The 22,043-nt window shown below is 36.2% G+C and overlaps 1 protein-coding gene across 2 annotated transcripts in view; it reads right to left on the bottom strand.

Annotated features, from left to right (window-relative positions):
* Positions 1–2,415: 2,415 nt before the first annotated feature.
* pacsin1b (protein kinase C and casein kinase substrate in neurons 1b) overlaps positions 2,416–22,043 on the bottom strand; it is a 32,397-nt gene continuing 12,769 nt past the window's right edge. For both annotated transcript variants that reach the window (XM_056270442.1, XM_056270441.1), the window contains 9 exons: positions 11,788–11,901; positions 11,153–11,309; positions 10,744–10,979; positions 9,835–9,990; positions 8,444–8,619; positions 8,006–8,126; positions 7,783–7,913; positions 5,157–5,341; positions 2,416–4,029 (listed from right to left, as the gene is read on the bottom strand). In XM_056270442.1, the coding sequence (XP_056126417.1) occupies positions 3,920–4,029; positions 5,157–5,341; positions 7,783–7,913; positions 8,006–8,126; positions 8,444–8,619; positions 9,835–9,990; positions 10,744–10,979; positions 11,153–11,309; positions 11,788–11,847 (1,332 nt within the window). In that variant the 5' untranslated portion in view covers positions 11,848–11,901 and the 3' untranslated portion in view covers positions 2,416–3,919. The remainder of the gene's footprint in view (positions 4,030–5,156; positions 5,342–7,782; positions 7,914–8,005; positions 8,127–8,443; positions 8,620–9,834; positions 9,991–10,743; positions 10,980–11,152; positions 11,310–11,787; positions 11,902–22,043) is intronic.

The following is a 22,043-nucleotide window of genomic DNA, read 5'->3' as shown; positions in this document are numbered from 1 at the left end:
GTAAATGCGAATTTGTAAAAAAAATATACATGATCTCAATTCTGACTTCCCAGTTTAGTTTAGGGTCCAAGTCTCACTAATAACTAGTTGCTTATTAGCATACATATTACTAGGATATTGGCTGTTTATTACTATAAAGCATATATTAATGCCTTTTATTCTGCATGACCTTATTCTACATCCCTTAATACACCCAATACCTAAACTTACTTAACAATTACTTTAATAACCATTAAAAAGCAGTGATTAGAGTTTATTGAGGCAAAAGTTAATAATTAGTTAATAGTGAGAATTGGACCCTAAACTAAAGTGTGACTCTGACTTCTTTTCTCAGAATACAGTTATATAAACTCTAAAAAAATAAAATAAAGGTTCTTTATTGCCATTAATGGTTCCATAAAGAACATTTGACATCCATGGAACCTTTCCATTGCACAAAAGATTCTTTATATCAGAAAAAGTTTCTTTAGGTTTGTCAAATGTTCTTCAAACCACGTAAATATGGTTCTTTCCATAACTGGTCACTGAAAGGTTCTTTAAGGAACCCAGAATGGTTCTTCTATGGCACTGCTGTGAAAACCCCCTTTATTTTTAAGAGTGAAACTCGCAACTCTGACTTTCCCCCTCAGAACTGAGTGATTTAGCCTAAACTCGCAATTGCGAGTTATTAAGCCAGTGATAATTTTTCTCAGAATTGCCAGTTTAAATCGCGCAATTCTGACATTATAAAACGCAATTGTTAGATTAGCCTACATATTAAGCTATAATATCTCGCAATATAGGCCTATAATTGGGGATGGCGTCAGAATTGTGAGATAAAAGTCGCAATTATCGTTTAAAATTTTTGTTTTATTCCGTGGCGTTAACAAGCTTCCATAGATTTCTGACTCAGTGCAGAAAAAAAAAACTGTAATGAAAATCTAAACATGTTATGGAAGCAAAATAGCCCAAAATCTCAAAATTGACAAGTGCTTAAAAAACAATGCTTTTGCCTGTAATGTCTTATTGCCTCAAACGTGGTTTCAGCTTTGCACTGTTACTTCATGAATACATGTTGATGTTTAACCGTAGCACTAAGGTTAAAATAAAAGAGATTTAGTATATTCTTTAAAGTATGTTACAGGTTCCTCCTCGCCAGGTCTGTCTATCATCTGATCCTCAGCAAGCGTGTGAATGATCGTGTGAATGTGCCAGCGTGTCACTGAGCAAACCTTCATTTCTCTGCCCATGGTTTGCAGTGGAAAGGCCTCGAGTTTGCGTTAATCTCTGCCTGCCACCCAACAAACATCCCTTTTTTCTGGTTTGTGATTAATTACACTGCAAACCTTTCAAGTCTGTCCATGTGAACTTTCTCCACTTTCTTCAATAATCGGCCAGCTTTGCACACGCCTCCACGATCACATCACGTCTTATACTGATGCAAATGAGGGCTTACCGACCTCTGTCACGTGACGTGTGTGTGTGTGTGTGTGTGTGTGTGTGTGTGTGTGTGTGTGTGTGTGTGTGTGTGTGTGTGTGTTGTAACTGTTAATTGACACATGCTCAGGAAGTCCGAGTTTAAGAGCCTGAGGAGGTTTGGTTTCTATTGTGGCTCTTGTATTTTTGTAAATCTCTATTGTGAAGTCTAATCTCAAAGAGACACTGGACTCAAATGTCAGCATTACGAAATATTATCCGTATACAGTTATACCAGAGCTGAAAGGCAGTTTTTTTCATGTACATTCAGTTGTTGTTCCTCATGCATTTTGCCTAAGTTTCTTTATTAAATATTCCTTTTTCATTTTGCAGTCTACTGTATTTCACTTGTTCTTTATGCAATCATAATTGTATCACTATATTGTTAACACTTAACATGTAGCATGGTATTTCTTTATTTTTTAAATAAAAGGGTATGGGTGAATCTTACAAAAACATGTCCACATTTCACCCCAAACGAAATAATTAAAAGAAATAATTTTGCACCCAAAAAAAAAAAAAAAAAGAAAGAAAGAAAGAAAGAAAAGAAAGAAAGAAAGCTTTCGTGACAATTAATATTCCACCCACATTCTCATTACCAAATTGCTTCCAGATATTTTACTTTGGAGTTTGTTACTTTTTTCTATTGAGATGTAAATTAAATAAAAAAAATATTTAGTAATGATAATGTTTTTATTCGAATATTTTTATTTCATTATTTAATTATTCTATTCATATTTATTATGTTTATTAAAAGTATTATAATTTACGTAAACAAATAGTAAATAGTAAAAAAAAATTTTTTGCATGAATACAAATATTACAGCCTTTATCTATGGATTTTAGGGCGAACTATGACCGATTTACTGTATATTATATACTGTACAGTACACTATAAACAGTATAGTAAAGGTCTTCTGCAATGCTGACCTCTAGTGGTGACCCAAAACTTTGGAATCATTAGCATTTGTCTCAGATTTTTATTGTGAACTTGAATGGAACAGTTACTACACTGACATGAAGAGTAGAGCACATCAGTCCTGTCTAAACATACAGTATATACACACACACACACACACACACACACACGTCACCTTCTCCATCCTGCTCTTAAAGACGCAATCCATACCGGCTGAGCACCCACACTAAAAACAAAGCTACAGTGTTGAAAACATGACAAATGAAATTATTATTATTGTTGCGCTACAGTAAGGAGTTTGCTTACTGAATAAGTTATTGTTAAAAGATATTCCCATTTACATAAAGAGACAAAAAGGCAGAAGAAATAGGCCTACTTAAAAGCATTTGAACATACTTTTCAATAGCATGTGCCCAGAGATCAATGTGAACCACACAGTTCAATGGTCATGAAATCATAACTAATATCCTAAGTCAAAAATTCTGAAGAAAATAAAAATAAATAAATTAAATTTTAAAATCACAATTTAATCCAAAAAAAATAAAAACGATTAAAAAAATGCACTAGATAAACTAAACTTCTTTTTCTTTTAGAATTTCAGTTCTGATTCATTCTGGATTTATTCCACATAAAGACAAAAATTCCATCAGCCATCCTTTAGAATCAGGATATTTAAAAAAGTTTCACTTCTCCATAATTCTCCAGTCTTTAAAGTGAAAGCTTACAATTTGTTCACAAGCTCTTTACATGTTTTTTAAAATGGGGAAACTAAAATATAAAAAAAGAGAAGAAAAACATGGAAATGTGTTTTGAGGCATAATTTGCACTTAGATGAAAAAAATGGACAAAAATCCTGATGCATTTCACATTAAAGCCAACGTATATTCAAAACTGACTGTATTTACTTTGTTAAAACAAATTTCTAGTGCACAATTTATCCAGAAAAATAAGTTTTAAAATGCTCCACCTCTACATCAACTCTCCTTGATGAATGATGTCACCATCCGTTAAATTTTAAACCCCTCCCCTCCAACCACATGGCCCCATTCTGCTATGTAACGCCCACTTTTCACATCAAATTAGCATAAAATAAAGTCCCGCCCTAAATTTGTTCTCATTGAATATCTTGTTTAACACATAAATATGTCAGATTATGTAAGCGAAATTCATGTTCACTAGGTTCAACAGAACATTCCACTTCAAAATAAAAGTCTAGTATACACATTGCATAGCTGATTCTTGCTATGCTAGGCTTCATGGATGTCAGTATGTTAATATTGTTACAGGAGACCATACGTGAACACATGTCAGCAACACAATAACTCATACTGAACATGGCTACATAGACGCACAGAATCATTCTCTGCTCTCGCTAGGATTTGATATGTGTTTTGAATGCTGTAGGTTTTTTTCGCTACGGAGTTAAGAAAATGCTGCGTAAAGCTTTTCAGCAAGTCAATCAGGCAAGGAAATGGTTTTTCCGGAATCTCGCATTCGAGCAGTGTGGGGTAAAGTCTTTAAGGCCTTCTTCACCACACAAGGCAACTAAATGGGCTCAACGTAGTTAGCCGGGTACAAGCCTAGCTGACCGCCGTCCAGCCGGCCTTTGCACCAACCCTGCTCGTCCTCATCCTCTAGTTTGATCAGCTCGTCTCCTGGGAAAACATGTAGATGTACAGTTAAGAGCTGATAAAATGCACTATTAAGGATGCAAAATGTTCTAGTAGCTATGCGTTTCTTTTCACATAATACATTCTAAACTCAATATTTAATGTCCATTTATTTGTCTATTTGGCAAGCGAACAGTGAAATGGCCATTATAAAAATGTACTTCATCCTTACATATTCAAAACACGACTCGCTATTAGAATATCAGAAATAAACATTGCTAGAACATTTTCTATTGTTTCATTGTTAGAACGTTTAAACAACATTTTATTCACAGTAAGAAAACAGTTCGTTTCAGATTCTCAAAACCAAGATGGAAAGCAGGGCTCGACATTAACGCTTGTCCGCTTTTCCCGGAAAGTGAATTTTTTTTGGAAGGGCAAGCGAAAGAGAATTTTCCTTGCCAAGTAGCCTGATGAAAACCAAAAGTGAAAAATAACCTGGGAAGTACAGGAACTTCAGACACCAAAACCTTCCGACTAGAATGATTCTGATTTTATTACATTCAATGTAAACAGTGATTAATAATGTATTAACTGTAACAAGGTCATCGATGCACACAAGGCTTAATGTCGAGCCCTGGAATGTTTGGAAAACGTTTATAAAACATAATTGTAGGCTCCAGCATGTCCAGAGCCATAACCATCATATGATATACACTACTGTTCAAAACCTTTTCTTTTCTGAAAAAGAAATGAATACTTTTATTCAGTAAGTATGCATTAAATTGATCAAAAGTGACAGTAAAGACATGTATAATGTTACAAAAGGTTTCTATTTCAAATAAATGATAATATTCTATTTCAATAAATGCTGTTCTTTTGAACTTTCTATTCATCAAAGAATCCTGAAAACAACGTATCATAGTTTCCACTAAAATATGAAGCAGCTCAACTGTGTAACTGATAATCATCAGAAATGTTTCTTGAGCAGCAAATCAGCATATTAGAATGATTTCTGAAGGATCATGAGACTAGAGTATTTGCATCACAGGAATACAATTACATTTTAAAATATATTCAAATAGAACAGATTTATTTTAAATAGCAATATTTCACTTTTACTGTTTGATCAGCAGCCTTCAAGAGACTTCTTTCAAAAACATGATTCTCACCAGCTTTAAATGTGAGCTCATCTTGTTCTTGGCCGTCATAGTCATATAGCGCTCTCACTCGCACTCCTTTCCTCTCCTCATCGAATGGATTTCCGTTTGTTTCACTGGCTGGTTGGGCGGCAGGCGGCTGCTCATCATCAGACCACTCGGCAGAACACTGCTGGTTCCTCTCGTAACTGCTCACGCTGAACACCACAACCAGACGGGAGAAGCGCAGGTTAGTTTCTCCAGAGGTTAGCGTTAGCAACAATGGAGAACATTAACAAACAGCACAGTGCAGGCAAGGGAAGAGGAGCAGAGGATCTAATGGCGCTTTTCCACTACACAGTACCAGCTCGCCTCGGCTCGGCTCGGCTCGACTCGACTCGCCTTTGTTTGGTTTTCCACTGTGTAAAAGTTGTACCTGTACCTGCTTTCGGGTACTTTTTTTCGTACCACCTCTGGCGAGGTTCCAAGCGAGCTGAGGCGAGCTAAGCCGATACTAAAATGTGACGTGAAAACAATGCCGACTGCTGATTGGTCACAGAGAATCTGCGTCATCATTGCACGCGCCAGATGGAGTATTTTAAATAGTTTGGCCAGAGATAGTTACTAAACTTACTACTATTATTATGGCAACTCGGAAGAATACGCCGTGGTCAAACGAGGAGGTGCAGACATTCCTTTGTTTGGTTGCCGAAGAGAGGATCCAGCGAGAGCTTGATGGGGCAACGAGGAACGAAAGCCGTCGCTATGACGACCGGGTACTATTTGTGGCGGTACTTTCTGCAATGGAAAACGGAGCGAAAAGCGAGCCGAGTCGAGGCGAGCCAAGGCGAGTCGAGTCGAGTCGAGCTGGTACTGGTAATGGAAAAGCGCCATAAGTGGCAGCAGACATACTTTTACTTACAAAAACAAAGGCAATCCAGAAGGAAACACTCAACGTAACAGCTTCACTAATGCAAAGACAATACAGGACAAAGAGAAGAACCAAACTGAGGGCTTAAATACTTGGCTAAATGAGGAACCAAACAAGACTCAGGTGAACATAACCAACTAACCGTTGAGTAACCTTAGAAAACAACTAGGAACAGGAACTAAACACAGGAAGGAAACATCATGGAATTGAAAGTAAAAACAGCCCACACAAAGAACATAACCGTTAAAGATATGGCGTATTAGGATGATATTTACAATGCAATACGTAAGCAAATTGACAGCGGGCTGTTGAATTATTAGAAAATAAGCACACCCGAGGTGGTAATGCGACCACAACGTGCAGTGGAGTTGGCTTATTTTCTAATAATTCAACAGACCAAAGTCAATTATTCTGACATTGTTCAGATTATGGATTTCAAGACGTTTGTCAGGTTTTTGTCATTAAAAAGCTCGCCCGAGAAGGACAAATTTTCAAATCTTAATCTTATCCCACAACTCCAAAAACGGAGGCTTGAGCCATTGATAGTAGACTAATGCAGTGATTATTGCAGTTATTATACAGAGAGAGAGAGAGAGAGAGAGAGAGAGAGAGAGAGAGAGAGAGAGAGAGAGAGAGAGAGAGAGAGAGAGAGAGATTAAGCGTGTGTGAATTACCTGAGCGTGCGTGAATTACCAACAGTGTTCGGGCAGCAGCGTCTCTACTAATAGCGAAACTGTAAGTTTATCTGCTTCAAGAACAGTGCCGTTATTACCTCGCTAGTGAGAAATGTCATGTAGCTTTTAAGTTGCTAAACTATTTTACTGATAAAATCATCAGAGCAGCGCTGACAACATGTTTCTGTGTGTCCGTACTGTATGTGTGTGTGCGTTTGATTGGGAGAGAGAGCAGGAGAAAGAGACTATGTACTTTAAGTGAATAATAAAACGTAATTTTGTGGCAAAAAACATGGAAATAATTAGTCGTTTTCATCATATCGTTTACTATATTTATTTGCTTGGTCAGTGTCGTTGTTTTTTTTTTTTGCTGTTGTAGGACCTTTAAAATAACTGGCGAAGTGATATGGAACTGTAATGCGGCCAAGACCTGCTGGAACTACTTTAGCCGTCCGTTTCCCTAAAAATAATTGCACACCTTAGAACGTTTGTCAGCCAATCAGATTCAAGCATTCAACAGCCTCGTAGTATAATATAGGATGATTGAGATAAAAAAAAAACATTCCTCAAAAGCCTGATGTATCATACTTGAAACTAACATTTTAGCATGATTTAAAAAAAAGATGATAAATGGATAATCAAAATCACCTAAGTTGGTTTAGCCCAGTAAATGTTAATCTTGAAATATTAATAACAATCTAAAAAGTTATTCTTACATTTACTTTCTAAAAAAAAAAGGTCAAGATTTTACAGCAAAAACATCACGACCTGAAGGAAGATGTTTTTATGACTGCACTAAAACTTACTTGACTTTTACTTGCTATAAATGTATAAACTATCAATCAGATGAAAGAAGGCATGTAGTTGATTGTGTGCAACAGGTTTTTTCAAAGTTGATGATTTCGAGGCGTTAGAAATGTGTGTATCAAATATGATACACAAGGCTTTATAGGGTTAAATAACACAAGGCTTTATAGGGTTAAATAACACAAAGCTTTATAGGGTTAAATAACACAAAGCTTTATAGGGTTAAATAACACAAAAACCTCTGTACCTGCCCCGGTCTCCAGTCTGCGGTGTGCCCGGATCTACACCATGGGTGATCTGAGTCAACGTGATTCCATCATGGTTCCTCTTCACCTTCTCTTTCTTATTAATAGAGTGGCTCAGTTCTGGGTTGAACTCCTGATTTAGAGACAAGAGGAATTATATGAGAAATACTCAGTAAGTTACACCAGATAGAGTGCGTTCTCACTGATCCCACATATGGACTTTACCTCAAACTGTGGCCAGTTCATGTGCATGCCTGGCCCGTGGAGGTTGTTGAACCACTTCAGGTCTTCTTGGGCGCTGGCTGAGGTGATGCTACGCTCCAGTTCCCGGTAGACTGTGGCATAGCTGTAGAATATGAATTATAGAGTTTTTTTAAGAGACTAATGACTGATGCAATTTTCTTTCATATGTGCTAATGTATTTCCTATTCACATTTGATCAATTAAATGCTGAATAAAATATTCATTTCTTTAAAAAAAAAAATTACTGACACCAAACTTTTGAATAATAGTGCACATCTGCTAAAAGTTTAGTTTGTCAACAGGACACTAGCATATAGATGATGTAAAAAATGCATTATGAAAGCATTACGTTAATAAAAATAAGTAGACTTCAGACCACCAGGCTTAGGAGACCCGATCTGTGTCTGATTTCAAGCTGACCTTTGGCTCTCAGTGAGGTTAAGATGGCGTTTGATATCCAGAAGCACCTCGCGGAGGAAGTTCAGCCTCTTCTCCTCGAACTGCTGGCTTGACTCGAACACGACCTCCATGTTCTCCATGTACTGCGGCGTGCACTTGCTGAGCTCATCAAGGGTCTTCTCGTATTTCTCTTTGGCCTAAAAAACAAACATCTTAAATCTTCTGACTTGTTGCATAAATATGAGATGTCCCATTTATGCAAATATGAAGAGGTGAGCCAATCATAACAAAGGGTACTTGCATAAAGTTCTAAAATTAAAGCCTGTTAAATTCTAACCCTGTTAAAGTGTCAGAGAGGACGGAAAATGATCATGTTAAACTAAATAATGACTTTGGTACACAAAACCATGGCATTATAAGTAGACTGTAAAAACAAAAGTAACAAAAAAAAACCCAACATATTTTAAATAACAAACAAAAATATTTTTAGGACTAGTAAGATATATATATTGTGATGCTCACATTTCCCCCCAAATTCTCATTATCATAGTACAAAAAAACAAACAAAGAATGATAAGAAATTGTATATTACTATGCTGTATTAAAATAACTGTATTATAGTAATTTAAGAATCATCACAGTAATGAGAATAAGAAAAATAAGCTCAAATTAGCTCAAAAGTTAAATGTCCAGACACATTTCTGATGGAAATGTCATGAAAGTAATGACAAAATGCAAACATCTTAATGACAGGTTTGATTGCTTTATGCAAAATATCTCTATATATTTTTCTTTTAGGGGTGAAATGTGAGTTGTAAAGTTAGAGCATGTGTAGATATTCTTAATTTAATAATATCATTATATGGGATGGTTTTATAGCTAACTAAAGCTGTCACTCAAATGTCCAGCTTGGCCATTGTTCTATTGTGGCAGAGCTGGTTCCACTGGGACTCTGGGTTAAGTGCTTATAATGGATGCTGGTTTAGATTAAAGGCTAATGAATTGGCTGTACGGTGCACTAGGGGGCCATTTATTGAACACCCCTATTAAGTGGTCCAAAGGCAGAGTAGTAATATGAAAGTAAGCTCTGGGGAGTCGGACCTGCTGGTGTAATGAATAGAGGTTGAAATTGCTTGAGGATATTTCTGTTTTCTGTCTGTTGAATCTATTGTGGTGAGTTTTGAATATCAACAAGAATATTAAAAGAGACCAGACCACAGATATGTTGCATTCTAGGTCAACATTTTTTGGATACTGTTAAAATATAAAAACATTGAGAATAATATATGCCATGCACACAATTTAAAGGAATTTTATATTCGTTCCATAGACTTTCATTGTAAGTGCATCACTTTTGGTTTGTTTATGAAATATGCATGTTGTACATAATATGCATTGTTTTCTTGGCTGACCTTCTGAACGTCGTTTTTGCACTTGTCCACCTTCTCTTGGAGTTTCTTTTGCTGATCTGATGTGACTGACGCCTCTCCTTTGCTATTGGCCTCCCTTGTAGATGCAATTTTTTCTTCCTTGCAGGCCATATGGTATGTTTTCTTGGCTGTTTCCAACTGCAAATAAAAGATAAGATGAACATGGTAAGCATTGTGAGTGAATTATTCAATGATTTGTTTGTATTTCATCAGCCAAGTTATAACATGCACTAAGTCATTTCTTGTTTATGGCTATATTAGAAATAGTATATTAGATTACTGCTTGTTGCATACTATTTTTTTTTTTTTTTTATATTACGTGAAACAGAATACATTATGCTTGCACATTATACATTGCTGTCACATGACCTCATTGCATTGCATGTTTAATTCACCGAATGGTGACCAAATAATATCTCAGAAAATAAATATGGTTATTTGGCATTAATATTTTTTTTATCATTGCGTTTCAATTGTTTCAAGTCAAGCACATTGAATTCTGGGATTTAGTATTCCACACAGTGCTCTGTTGTATACTGCACATTCAAACAAAAATACTCAGGTTTTCCATGCATACAGAAAATATGCATACTGTGCAAAGCATACACACCATTTACTGCATAAATAGTATATTAATTCAAACATAGACCAGGTTTGACTGCCTCTAAATCACCAGCATTTATGGCATTTCACTTCAGGGTGATTGGTGTGCAAAATAATAAGCTGGTATTCTCTAGCAATCATTTTTTGAAAATAATATGTATGTTTTTAAGTGGAAAAACGACAGTGCACATTTAAAAGAATGTAGAATGTAATTGGAAGGCCGTTTGCAATCATTAATTGGAAATGGGTCACAAAAAAACACTTGTGAGAGAAGTTCTGTCACCTCACCTCTTTGAGTTTTTTGGCCCAAGGTTTCTGGGCTTTTCGGAACCCCTCGTCCGCCTCTTTGGTTTCTTTAAATCCGCCCATCATTTGTTTGTGGTAGGCATCTTTCTGCCAGTTCTTCACCTTCTCCAAGTCCTCGTTCAGCAGGTTATTTTTCACCTCCTGGTGCAACTCGCTCACCTTTTCTGCTTCTGTCATCACAGCTAACCAGGCTCTCTCCAGAGTGCCGTACTGCGGCCCTGCGAGCAGCAATAACAACGCATTAGAACTGATTGAGTTAGAATGCAAGGGTGAAAGAGAAGTTTATTTAGACACAACATTTGCTTTCAAGGTTGTCACTTTAAATCTACTCAAGGATTTCTGAAGTGAGCAAACATGGTTCTCCATGGCCACGTTATAAATCATTCAGCACCTCTCTCCACGAGCTGCCTCCACCTCTTAGACCAGTCGGTGAGCTGCTGGGCATAGGCCTTCTCGATCTTGGCACGCTCCTGTATGCAACTCATCATGTCATTGCAGAGCCGATGGCCATCCTCGATTCGCTTTACTGTACGCTTGTAGTTCCCCACCTGAGAAACATAGAACCCTTTGAAATAGGTAAAGTCATGGACAGGACACTACTAAAGCATTAGAGCTAAAATATCTGTATTCAATAGAAAACAGTGACCACTCAAGTGTATTTATCCTAAATCGAATTAATTAAACCAATCAATTTTAAAAAAAATTTAAATAAGAAAATGAATGCAATCCTATTACAGTCTGCGCTATATGTATGATCAATAAATCAATAATGACACAGTTTTACCTCTAATACTATGTTAACACCATGCTAATCAATATAATGTTTGGTCGCCCTTTGGCTGAATGACACACTTCCACAGCATTAAAAGTCAATATGATAGGATAACATGTGACAGTCGCTAACAGCTTGTTTGGCAGCTAATCAAACACCAGAGCTTCATAGCTGTTGTTTCCCGTACGAATGAGACATTTAACCTACATGTACGACTAATAATATTCCAGAATTATTAAGTTTTTGAGCCTGACCTCCCAGAAACTCTCTGTGGTCTCGTCGGACATGGCGGACTCATCGTAGGCACCCGACATGCTGTGAGATTTGGCAGAGCAGGATTGAAGCTAACGAATGAAATTCACCATGTACTGCAGAAAAAAAAGACAAAAGTTATGAGAACATATTAATGAACATATATGGTTTCATTAACAATAAAAGGAAAAAACCGGTCAACCCAGCTAACAAAAAAATGTTCTAAGAACGTTTTGCTAACATTATTTCTGAATGTTCTAAGGTTTTAAAAAAGTTATTGTGCTAACATTTTGGGGGAACATTATTAAAGAAAGACCAGACCAGATAACTTTGAACGAACATTATATTAATGTTGCAGGATAAATGTTTGTTGATAACTTTGAGAGAACCTTGCCAGAACGTTAGCATAAGTTCTGAGAACGTTCCTTGCTAGCTGGGAAAGAACAGCAAAGCAGTTTTACCTACAATACCTACCTAATAAGACCTCTTACAGGGACAATAATGCGGTGTAAAATTCATTTAAAGCATTCAAAATGTCAAGTAGGACCATGCATTTAGTAGTTTAAGTAGCCTTAAAAGCATGGAAACAATAGAAAGTGAAGTCTTGTAGTCTCTTGTTTTGTGTTAGTCATGAAGTTTGTCCTCTGAGTATTACAATCTGATTTACAATCTTGCAGTGAGGTCTATAATGACCTGGTGTCAACCCGAGTATAGCCTTTTCAAAATTAAACTTTCAGTCATTGACAAATAGAAAACAAATAGGGCCCAAAACAGAGCCCTGGAGGACTATTTTAGCAATCGTGTGGAAACTAGATCTGTTGTTCTGGACATGCAGACTCTGAGATGGATCTGCAAGGTTATTTTAAACCAATATAGTTCACTTCACAAATCCAATATTGCTGTGAGTGGCGGTTCATGATAAAGAACATCATTTCAACTGAATCAAAACAGAGATGCCATCTGACAAAGCCAGTTGTTGCAGTTTCCTATACAACATAGGGAATGTTTGTAATTGTCATGACTTAAGTTATGTTGTTTTGCGCTCATCTAAACCCAGACAATACCTTAATTGAATCTGTTGGAATACATTTAATTAAAATGTCATTTTTGCCAGTGCAAAACATTCAACAATGGGACAAATGAGCAACATAGAGATCAATGTGATCTTGTAGGCTAAGAATGTAACTGGTTGCACAATCCTGATATGGCATCTAATCTTTAAAACACAGACCCCCAGTTTGACAGACACTGCTTAAGTCTAGTCCCAGACTAAAATGCATGTTTGAGCTGTTTTAACTGAAAGCAACTTGCACTGATATATCTTAAAATATGTTTTGTCTCAAGAAGCGCACCAGTAATGTTTTTTTCTAAGGCACATTTATAAAAGCTACTTAAATACCCTAAGTCCTGTCTGTGAAACCAGGGCTGAATTTATATTCTCACTTAAAAAATGTCACTAAAAAGACCCAACTTTGAAAGGCCTCACCCACCCAGACTTACACAAATGATTCAGTATGATTAAATTACACTGCCACTTCAAATCTGTGATCCATCTGATCTATTCCAGGCCACATTATGCTCAAAACAAACACAAAGCTTCAGTTTGAGCCCTGACTGTATCATGATAATTGAATTCTCTATCAGTGATCTCATCACGGTGATGAACATCATTCAGAGTGAAAACACTGAAGGAAATAACTGGATTTTTATATATATAAATTCTTAAGATAATTGTATAATTGTTGAGATAAATCCATTGTCACAACATCACACAAACAAGACCTGCAAGCACAATAACATCCGATGCCTGAATGTCTTTATAACCTTGGAATGAAATTTATGAATGTCATACTACGGATTGCTGCGCTGAAGGCGTACTAACACAAACGACATTGACAAATGACTCATGTGACTTCTGAGTGTTTGCAATGATAATAAAATTATGGGCGAGCCATGATGATATCATGCCATTATTCAGACTTGACAAGACGAGCTCCACTTATTTATAGGACACTGGGAGTGGGAGAGGGGGATGAATAATATTTGGGTCAGTTGAAAACAATAAATGTGAACACAGTTCAGAGGGACAACAACAATGAAGGCTGGCACACAAGTGCACCAAACTTTACAACAAATGAAATCTTTGTAAGGGTTATATTTAGTTCTGTTAGTTCATTGTGTTTTGGTTCTGTTCTGTTCTCTGCCATTTGTATCTTGACCTAGTTTCCTAGTGTGTGCCTATGAGTCACTAAGTAAGTTCATGTTGTTCATTTAGTTTCCTCGTTTCCCTCGGTGTGTTTAAACTTTAAACCCCGAGTTCTGTCAGTTCATGGTCCCGTCTCGTCACTGTTAATGTGGTTGTGTAATAATTTTGTAATCTCCTGAGTATTTCCGAGTTGGATTTAAAATTAAAGACTGTTTTCAGTTGAATCCTCATCTTTGTGCAATCATTAAAACCCATTTGTGACAATCTTAACCCTATAAGATTTCAACATTGAAATGAAATCTTAAACCTGTAAAGTCTACTGTATCATATTTAATATGCCATTTTTTAAGGTCTCTATATGATCAACAGGCTCAAAACTGCTGTTGCACACCATCTACTACATGCCTTCTGTTGTCTGATTGATGGTTCATACTTTTTAGCAAGCGAAAGGCCTTTTAGTATAATTTATTTGATACATTTGTAATATTTCAAGATGAGCATTTACTGGACTGAAACAACTTAGGTTTACTTGATTATCCACACTTTTATTTGAGAAAAATCATGTTAAAATATATTAAATATGATACAACAGGCCTTTGAGGAATGTTTATTTATTTATACATTTATTCATCTCTCAATCGTCATTGTATTGCATTGTATTATTTGTTTTGCCCTCCACATTATAAAGTACAGAATTGATCATAAAACTAAGCATTTAAATTAGGGCTGTCAAATGATTTATCGTGATTAATCACATCCAAAATAAAAGTTTTTTTTACATAATATATGTGGGTGCACTCACTATGTATAATTATTTTGTATATATATAAATACACACACATGCATGTATATTTAAGAAAAAAATATTATTTATACATAAAACATTTATATTTAAATATAATATAAATTATATATAAATCTATATACAGTATATACATGAAAATATTTCTTAAATATATATAAGCATGTGTGTGTATTTATATACATCAAATAATTATACACAGTGCACCCACATATATTATGTAAACACACACTTTTATTTTGGATGTGATTAATCACGATTAATCATTTGACAGCCCTAATTTAAATATAAACTTAATATTATTGGGAGATATAGAGTGACTGCAGATATGCATTTTATGAAAGTAGCCTGCTTACTGTAATTAAGATCTGACTGATTTACAATACAAGATTTTTGACCATAAATATCAGCAACTGCACCACATATTTGATAGTTTGGGCCTCTGAGTAAAACTAAAATGTTCTTCCTCCTCGAGTATGAGCTTCATATTCTCATTATATCAGGGTTATTGCAAGGTTAAAGAAATTATAGTACAAGTTGCTCAAAAGCAATTGGGCAAAATGGTCTCAATGTGGGTGACATGTTCAGTTAATCCATTTAAATTGACGGGGCGTCAGCGGGAGGCATTTTAATCATTGCACATGACTCTCTCTGGCACATTAGACAAAAGAACTGTGAAAGTGGTTAGGCTTCCTAACTATTGACTGACTTCGGTCATAGCCACACTCAAAACATTGCATCCCTAATGCATAAAACGTGCCACTGCATGCATGTTATTTTAGATCATACATTTTAACCACTTTCTATATTTAGTTTATATTTATAACTCACCGATAGTCTTTGACCTTAAACGCTGTCTTTATCTCATTTCAAATGATATGATACTGTATTGAAGTCAAATACAAGCTACACACCAAAAGAACAAAGGTCAGTGCATGTATGAATGCACTAAAATACAGACAAAAACGCGAAAAGACAGAGACTCCAACCAATTGCATATGAGCATGTGTGTGTTAAAGTAAATCTGATAAACTGAACTAATCATGAACTGATTATACATACACCTTGAATGCAATGCAAGTATCATAAAAGTGTCTGCCAAATGCATGAATGTAAATACGAGTCAGACAGTCTCTCTCCAAACCACACCATCAAAAACAAAACCCCACACTACCCCCAAACCAAGCTGTCCTCCAGCATCCACACACATGCATCCTCTTCTCCTCCATACTGATGACGAACGCTAAAGAGTCTAGCCATGACAAAAGAGGAGAAGCAACAAAAGGCTCACCGATCCCCCGCGTTCAGCCGTGGGTCTCAGATCCAGGCACGTGGGACTCTCCACCCCCCCAAAACCTGCCTCAACACTCAACACTTCTCTTCAATTTCGCTTCTTTCTTACGGAGTTAACTTAGTTAGGCTTTAAAGAAACAGCAGACGCAGTCAAAGCTAACTGTACCCCGATGATAAAAATGCTTCTTGGTGGACAAAGAGAGAGAGAGAGAGAGAGAGAGAGAGAGAGAGAGAGAGAGAGAGAGAGAGAGAGACTAATCACATTTGACTTGAATTATTCTGACAGTGTGTGTGTGTGTATGTGTGTGTGTGTGTGGGGGGGGGGGGGGGGGGGGTGGTGGCCATGGGATGATGAGGGGTGAATACAGGTTTAAGGCTTCTGTTTATTTTAGACAACAACAGACATTTGGTACTATTTTCTATGTTATATATATATATATATATATATATATATATATATATATATATATATATATATATATATATATATATCCCAGCTATACAGCAGCTATTCAGCAATAAAACCATCTCACATGACATTACATTTATCTTCTATAAATGTATGCTTTATGTCTCTGATGGTTTTTAACTTCCATGCCTGAAGCCCAAAGCTCTGAACCGATAAACAAAGAATGATGGAACAGCTGGAATGCCTAAAAATCTCCTGACATTTTTCCATGACGAGAGAGTATTCAATACAGCAATGTTAATGATTGATGAAAGTCTTTCTGTGTCATAAAAATGACAGAGACATAATAATGTCCAGTGGCATGTTGACGATTGTTTACCAACCCAAATAAAATAAGTCAGTTTTACTAGTATACGTTTCTCATTCGATCAGGCCTGTAATGTTGAGCTTCAAGTTAGTTGTAAAAAGTCCAACTTGTTCTTTTAGTTTAATATTTTGCTTTTTTCAATGCGGAAAATTAAATCAAAGGATTTATTTTATTCTAAATATACACTACCATTTAATGTTTTAATGCATTTGAAAGAATTATCTTATATGCTCACCAATCCTGCATTTATTTAATCAAAAATACAATAAAAGTGAAATATTGTGAATTACAAGTCATTATTAAAAAGCTTTTTTTTTAAAGCTTGATGCTGTTGGCTATTGACTGCCATTATAAATGTATTATATGGGGTTTTTTATTCTCCTTTTGTGGTCCATAAAAGAAAGAATGTCATACAGCATTAGAACAATGCCAGGGTGAGTAAATGATGACTTAATTTTAATTCTAGGATCATCCCTTTAAGATAACTTATCTGAAGCTGCTCGACTGATGGTCAAAGTCTGAGGTAATAGTTATTTACAGCCCTCACTCACGTCACATTCAATCACAACTAAAGACAAAAGAAGTAAAAAACAAAACAAAACAGAAATTATATAAAAGCTCATTCAAATGACTCTAAAAAGTTAGAGAGCCTCATAAAGATATGCGTTTACAGTGATTTTACAATGCTTAAGGACTGTTTTTAGGCACAGCGTGAAGTTGGACCCCTTAAATCACTTTAACAAGTGTATTATTGCTTTTATAAAATGTGAAAACAACAATATGTTAAATGACACCAATGTTACATGTAAGATGCACATTCCTCTAGTCGAATCTGCACGTCCCTCACATGAGGTGAAAGCAAAAAGGATGGAGTGAAGAAGGAGTAATGAGACGGAGGAGGAGAACTGACTCTTGATCACAGTCAGCAGGAAAACAGCGTGAGCAGCAGAAGTCAAACACACACTCAAACCCTAGAGAAATATAGCCGTTTTTTATGGGAATACTATGGTACTTTTGGTACTAGTGGTAACAACAAATACTTGTAAATCTATTTGAAATTGTATAAGACTAAATATTCATTTTATGTTTGTTGTTTTATATCTATTTCTATCACTGTTAAAAGTAAAAATGTGCAGATGTTTCTTTAAAGAAGCTGTTTCCGTCTGATCTGATGCAACCTAATGCAGTAATAAAATTAAATAATAGAAAAATTAAATAATAATAATAATATAATATACAACAAAATAATTAATTATAGCCTACATTACAATAAAAAATAATGAAAATAATAAATCATTTGTTTTTAATTTTAAAAAAGTGAATTTACACTCACCGGCCACTTTATTAGGTACACCTGTCCAACTGCTCGTTAACACTTAATTTCTAAGCAGCCAATCACATGGCGGCAACTCAGTGCATTTAGGCATGTAGACATGGTCAAGACAATCTCCTGCAGTTCAAACCGAGCATCAGTATGGGGAAGAAAGTTGATTTGTTGATTGTTGGTGCCAGAAGGGCTGGTCTGAGTATTTCAGAAACTGCTAATCTACTGGGATTTTCACGCACAACCATCTCTAGGGTTTACAGAGAATGGTCCGAAAAAGAAAAAACATCCAGTAAGCGGCAGTACTGTGGGCGGAAATGCCTTGTTGATGCCAGAGGTCAGAGGAGAATGGCCAGACTGGTTCGAGCTGATAGAAGGGCAACAGTGACTGAAATAACCACTCGTTACAACCGAGGTATGCAGCAAAGCATTTGTGAAGCCACAACACGCACAACCTTGAGGCGGATGGGCTACAACAGCAGAAGACTCCACCGGGTACCACTCATCTCCACTACAAATAGGAAAAAGAGGCTACAATTTGCAAGAGCTCACCAAAATTGAACAGTTGAAGACTGGAAAAATGTTGCCTGGTCTGATGAGTCTCGATTTCTGTTGAGACATTCAGATGTTAGAGTCAGAATTTGGCGTAAACAGAATGAGAACATGGAACCATCATGCCTTGTTACCACTGTGCAGGCTGGTGGTGGTGGTGTAATGGTGTGGGGGATGTTTTCCTGGCACACTTTAGGCCCCTTAGTGCCAATTGGGCATCGTTTAAATGCCACGGCCTACCTGAGCATTGTTTCTGACCATGTCCATCCCTTTATGGCCACCATGTACCCATCCTCTGATGGCTACTTCCACCATGTCACAAAGCTCTAATCATTTCAAATTGGTTTCTTGAACATGACAATGAGTTCACTGTACTAAAATGGCCTCCACAGTCACCAGATCTCAACCCAATAGAGCATCTTTGGGATGTGGTGGAACGGGAGATTCGCATCATGGATGTGCAGCCGACAAATCTGCGGCAACTGTGTGATGCCATCATGTCAATATGGACCAAACTCCCTGAGGAATGCTTCCAGCACCTTGTTGAATCTATGCCACGAAGAATTGAGGCAGTTCTGAAGGCAAAAGGGGGTCCAACCCGTTACTAGCATGGGGTACCTAATAAAATGGCCGGTGAGTGTATATGTTAACACGTTCGATTTTTGGTTAGCTGACAAAACGTTTTATACGGTTTATTAAAGCTAGCGCTCACATCCATCCTAAGGAACTGTTATTAAAGTACTTGAGTAAATCCTGAGCCACACTGTGATCATAACCAGTAAACTCCAGTAAACTCCAGCATCTGCAGTGTGTCTCCTCCGCAGTGCCTTCACTGCAGCACTCATGAGACCTGCAGATCAATAAAGACAAGGACACACTACACCGCTTCAGTACGACACACACACACACACACGCACACACACACACACACACAAACACACACACACACACACAGAACCTGCATGCACAGAATTACACAGAATTCTGATGCCCAGTAGTCATTCAGTATGTTCGTTTACTAAAGACTTAGTCTAATTTGATGGTCACACTTTACAATAATTACTTGTGTTAACATTATTTAACTTATTAACAAGCATTTATTAATCTTAGCTACTTTAGATTAGGGTCCAATTCTCACTATTAACTCAATATTAATGATGACTTTTGCCTCAGTAAACTAATTACTGCTTAATAATAGTTAATAAGATCAAGGGATGTAGAATAAGGTCAAGCAGAATAAGGTATTAATAATGTGCTTTATAAGTCCTAATAAACAGCCAATATCCTAGTAAAATGCATGATAATAAGCAACTTAATAGTGAGAATTGGACACTAAACCAAAGTGTTACCTTCAACATTTCCTACAAAACTAAAATTAAAAGTTGTATTGGTTAACATTATTTAATAGAACTAACAATGAACAGTTGAATTTTATTAACTAATGTTAACAAAGATAAATAAATAAATACTGCAACAAATGACTCATTTTAGTTATTGCATTAACTAATGTTGCATAATGGGACCTTATTGTAAAGTGTTACTAATTTGATTATGCTTTCAGCTTCCAAGAAAACTCGCTGTTTTACTACATATTTGGTCACATTTCCCACACAATCAACACAGTCAGAAAACATGCAAAATACCAAGAGGCTCTAAAAATGAGTGAATATCAGTATTGTTGTGAACTCAGAGATCCATGGCTTTCGCAGAAGTACTGTAATCTACATAACTCTCTCTCTAACTCTCCAATGATAAACCCACTAAATGACACAGTTTTGCATTATGACCGACGTTTGCCATTTCTGCAAATGCAAGAGTAGCAGGATTATGATCAGCTAAGCCCAGAGTTGATGAATAATTTACAGCTTTCAGTTAACGGATCCCAGCGGCAACCAATTCTAGAGTCCCTGCATACACACACAAGCCGACGCTTGTACAACTTGAGCCGTGTGGGCTGGTTTTTCTCTGGGTCGGCTAAAATGATACGTCATACATGTGTGATGTGACTTCAGATCTGATGTCACATCTCATGATGTGGATTTCCTGGGACTAGACCACTTCAGGTTCATGCAAAACTATGGAAGCTTGTTTCCGCCACAGAATGAAAAATAAAAAAGGTAATTGCGACTTTTTATCTCACAATTCTGACTTTTTTTCTCACAATTGCGAGATATAAAGTCAGAATTGCGTGATATAAAATCGCAATTGCGTGTTATAAAGTCAGAATTGCGAGATATAAAGTCAGAATTGATTGATATAAAGTCGCAATTGCGTGTTATAAAGTCAGAATTGCGAGATATAAAGTCAGAATTGATTGATATAAAGTCGCAATTGCGTGTTATAAAGTCAGAATTGCGTGATATAAAGTCAAAATTGCGTAGGAATTGTGAGATATAAACTATTCTGAGTGGGAAAAGTTAGTCTTTTTTCCCCTTAGAATTGGCCTGATAACTCGCAATTGCGAGTTTATATCTCACAATTCTGAGAAAAGATGTCAGAATTTCGAGATATAAACTCGCAACTATGTGTTATAAAGTCAGAATTGCGAGAAAAAAAGTTAGAATTGTGAGATAAAAAGTCACAATTCTGTCTTTTTTCTCGCAATTGCGACTTTATTTCTCATAATTGCGACTTTATTTCTCAGAATTGCGACTTTATATCTCGCAATTGCGACTTTATTTCTCAGAATTGCGACTTTCTATCTCGCAATTGCGACTTTATTTCTCACAATTCTGACTTCATTTCTCGCAATTGTGAGATAAAAAGTCGCAATTATTATTATTATTTTTTTATTCATTGGCGAAAACAAGCATTGGCATGGCAAAACCCTCAAAAGATGCTGTATGGACATAAATTGCTTTGCATTTGGGCAACTGATATGATATTTCATCAGTAAACACAATGTCCAGCAGAGTGACATGCTATGTAGTCCATGTAAAACAATATTTTGAGCTAATTCTTGAATAGTTCTGTCTTAAAGAGATCATATTAACTGAGAAAATATATGAAATATCTGTACATTTCGAAATTCATTTGACAAGACCTGTAGGTAAACTGCAAAAAAAAAAAAAAAAATAGGGGCAAAATGGTGATTAAAATAAAAAAACAAGAATTGGCGGCCAGTAACAGAAGAATGCATTTTCCATTATACATACTCATAAATGATATTTGAACTTTACCCCACTGTGGCAAAAACATAACTGAACACCAGACCTCTTTGCACCTCTGATTGCAAGGTGTTCAACCACGATAAAAAAAAAAGAAAAAAGAATAATAATAATACATAAAATACAAATAAATAATCA

Source organism: Rhinichthys klamathensis, unplaced genomic scaffold, assembly GCF_029890125.1.
Source record: "Rhinichthys klamathensis goyatoka isolate OS25496 unplaced genomic scaffold, OSU_Roscu_1.1 h1tg000303l_1, whole genome shotgun sequence".
Taxonomy (NCBI): domain Eukaryota; kingdom Metazoa; phylum Chordata; class Actinopteri; order Cypriniformes; family Leuciscidae; genus Rhinichthys; species Rhinichthys klamathensis.
This window is presented reverse-complemented; position numbering and strand designations above follow the sequence as displayed.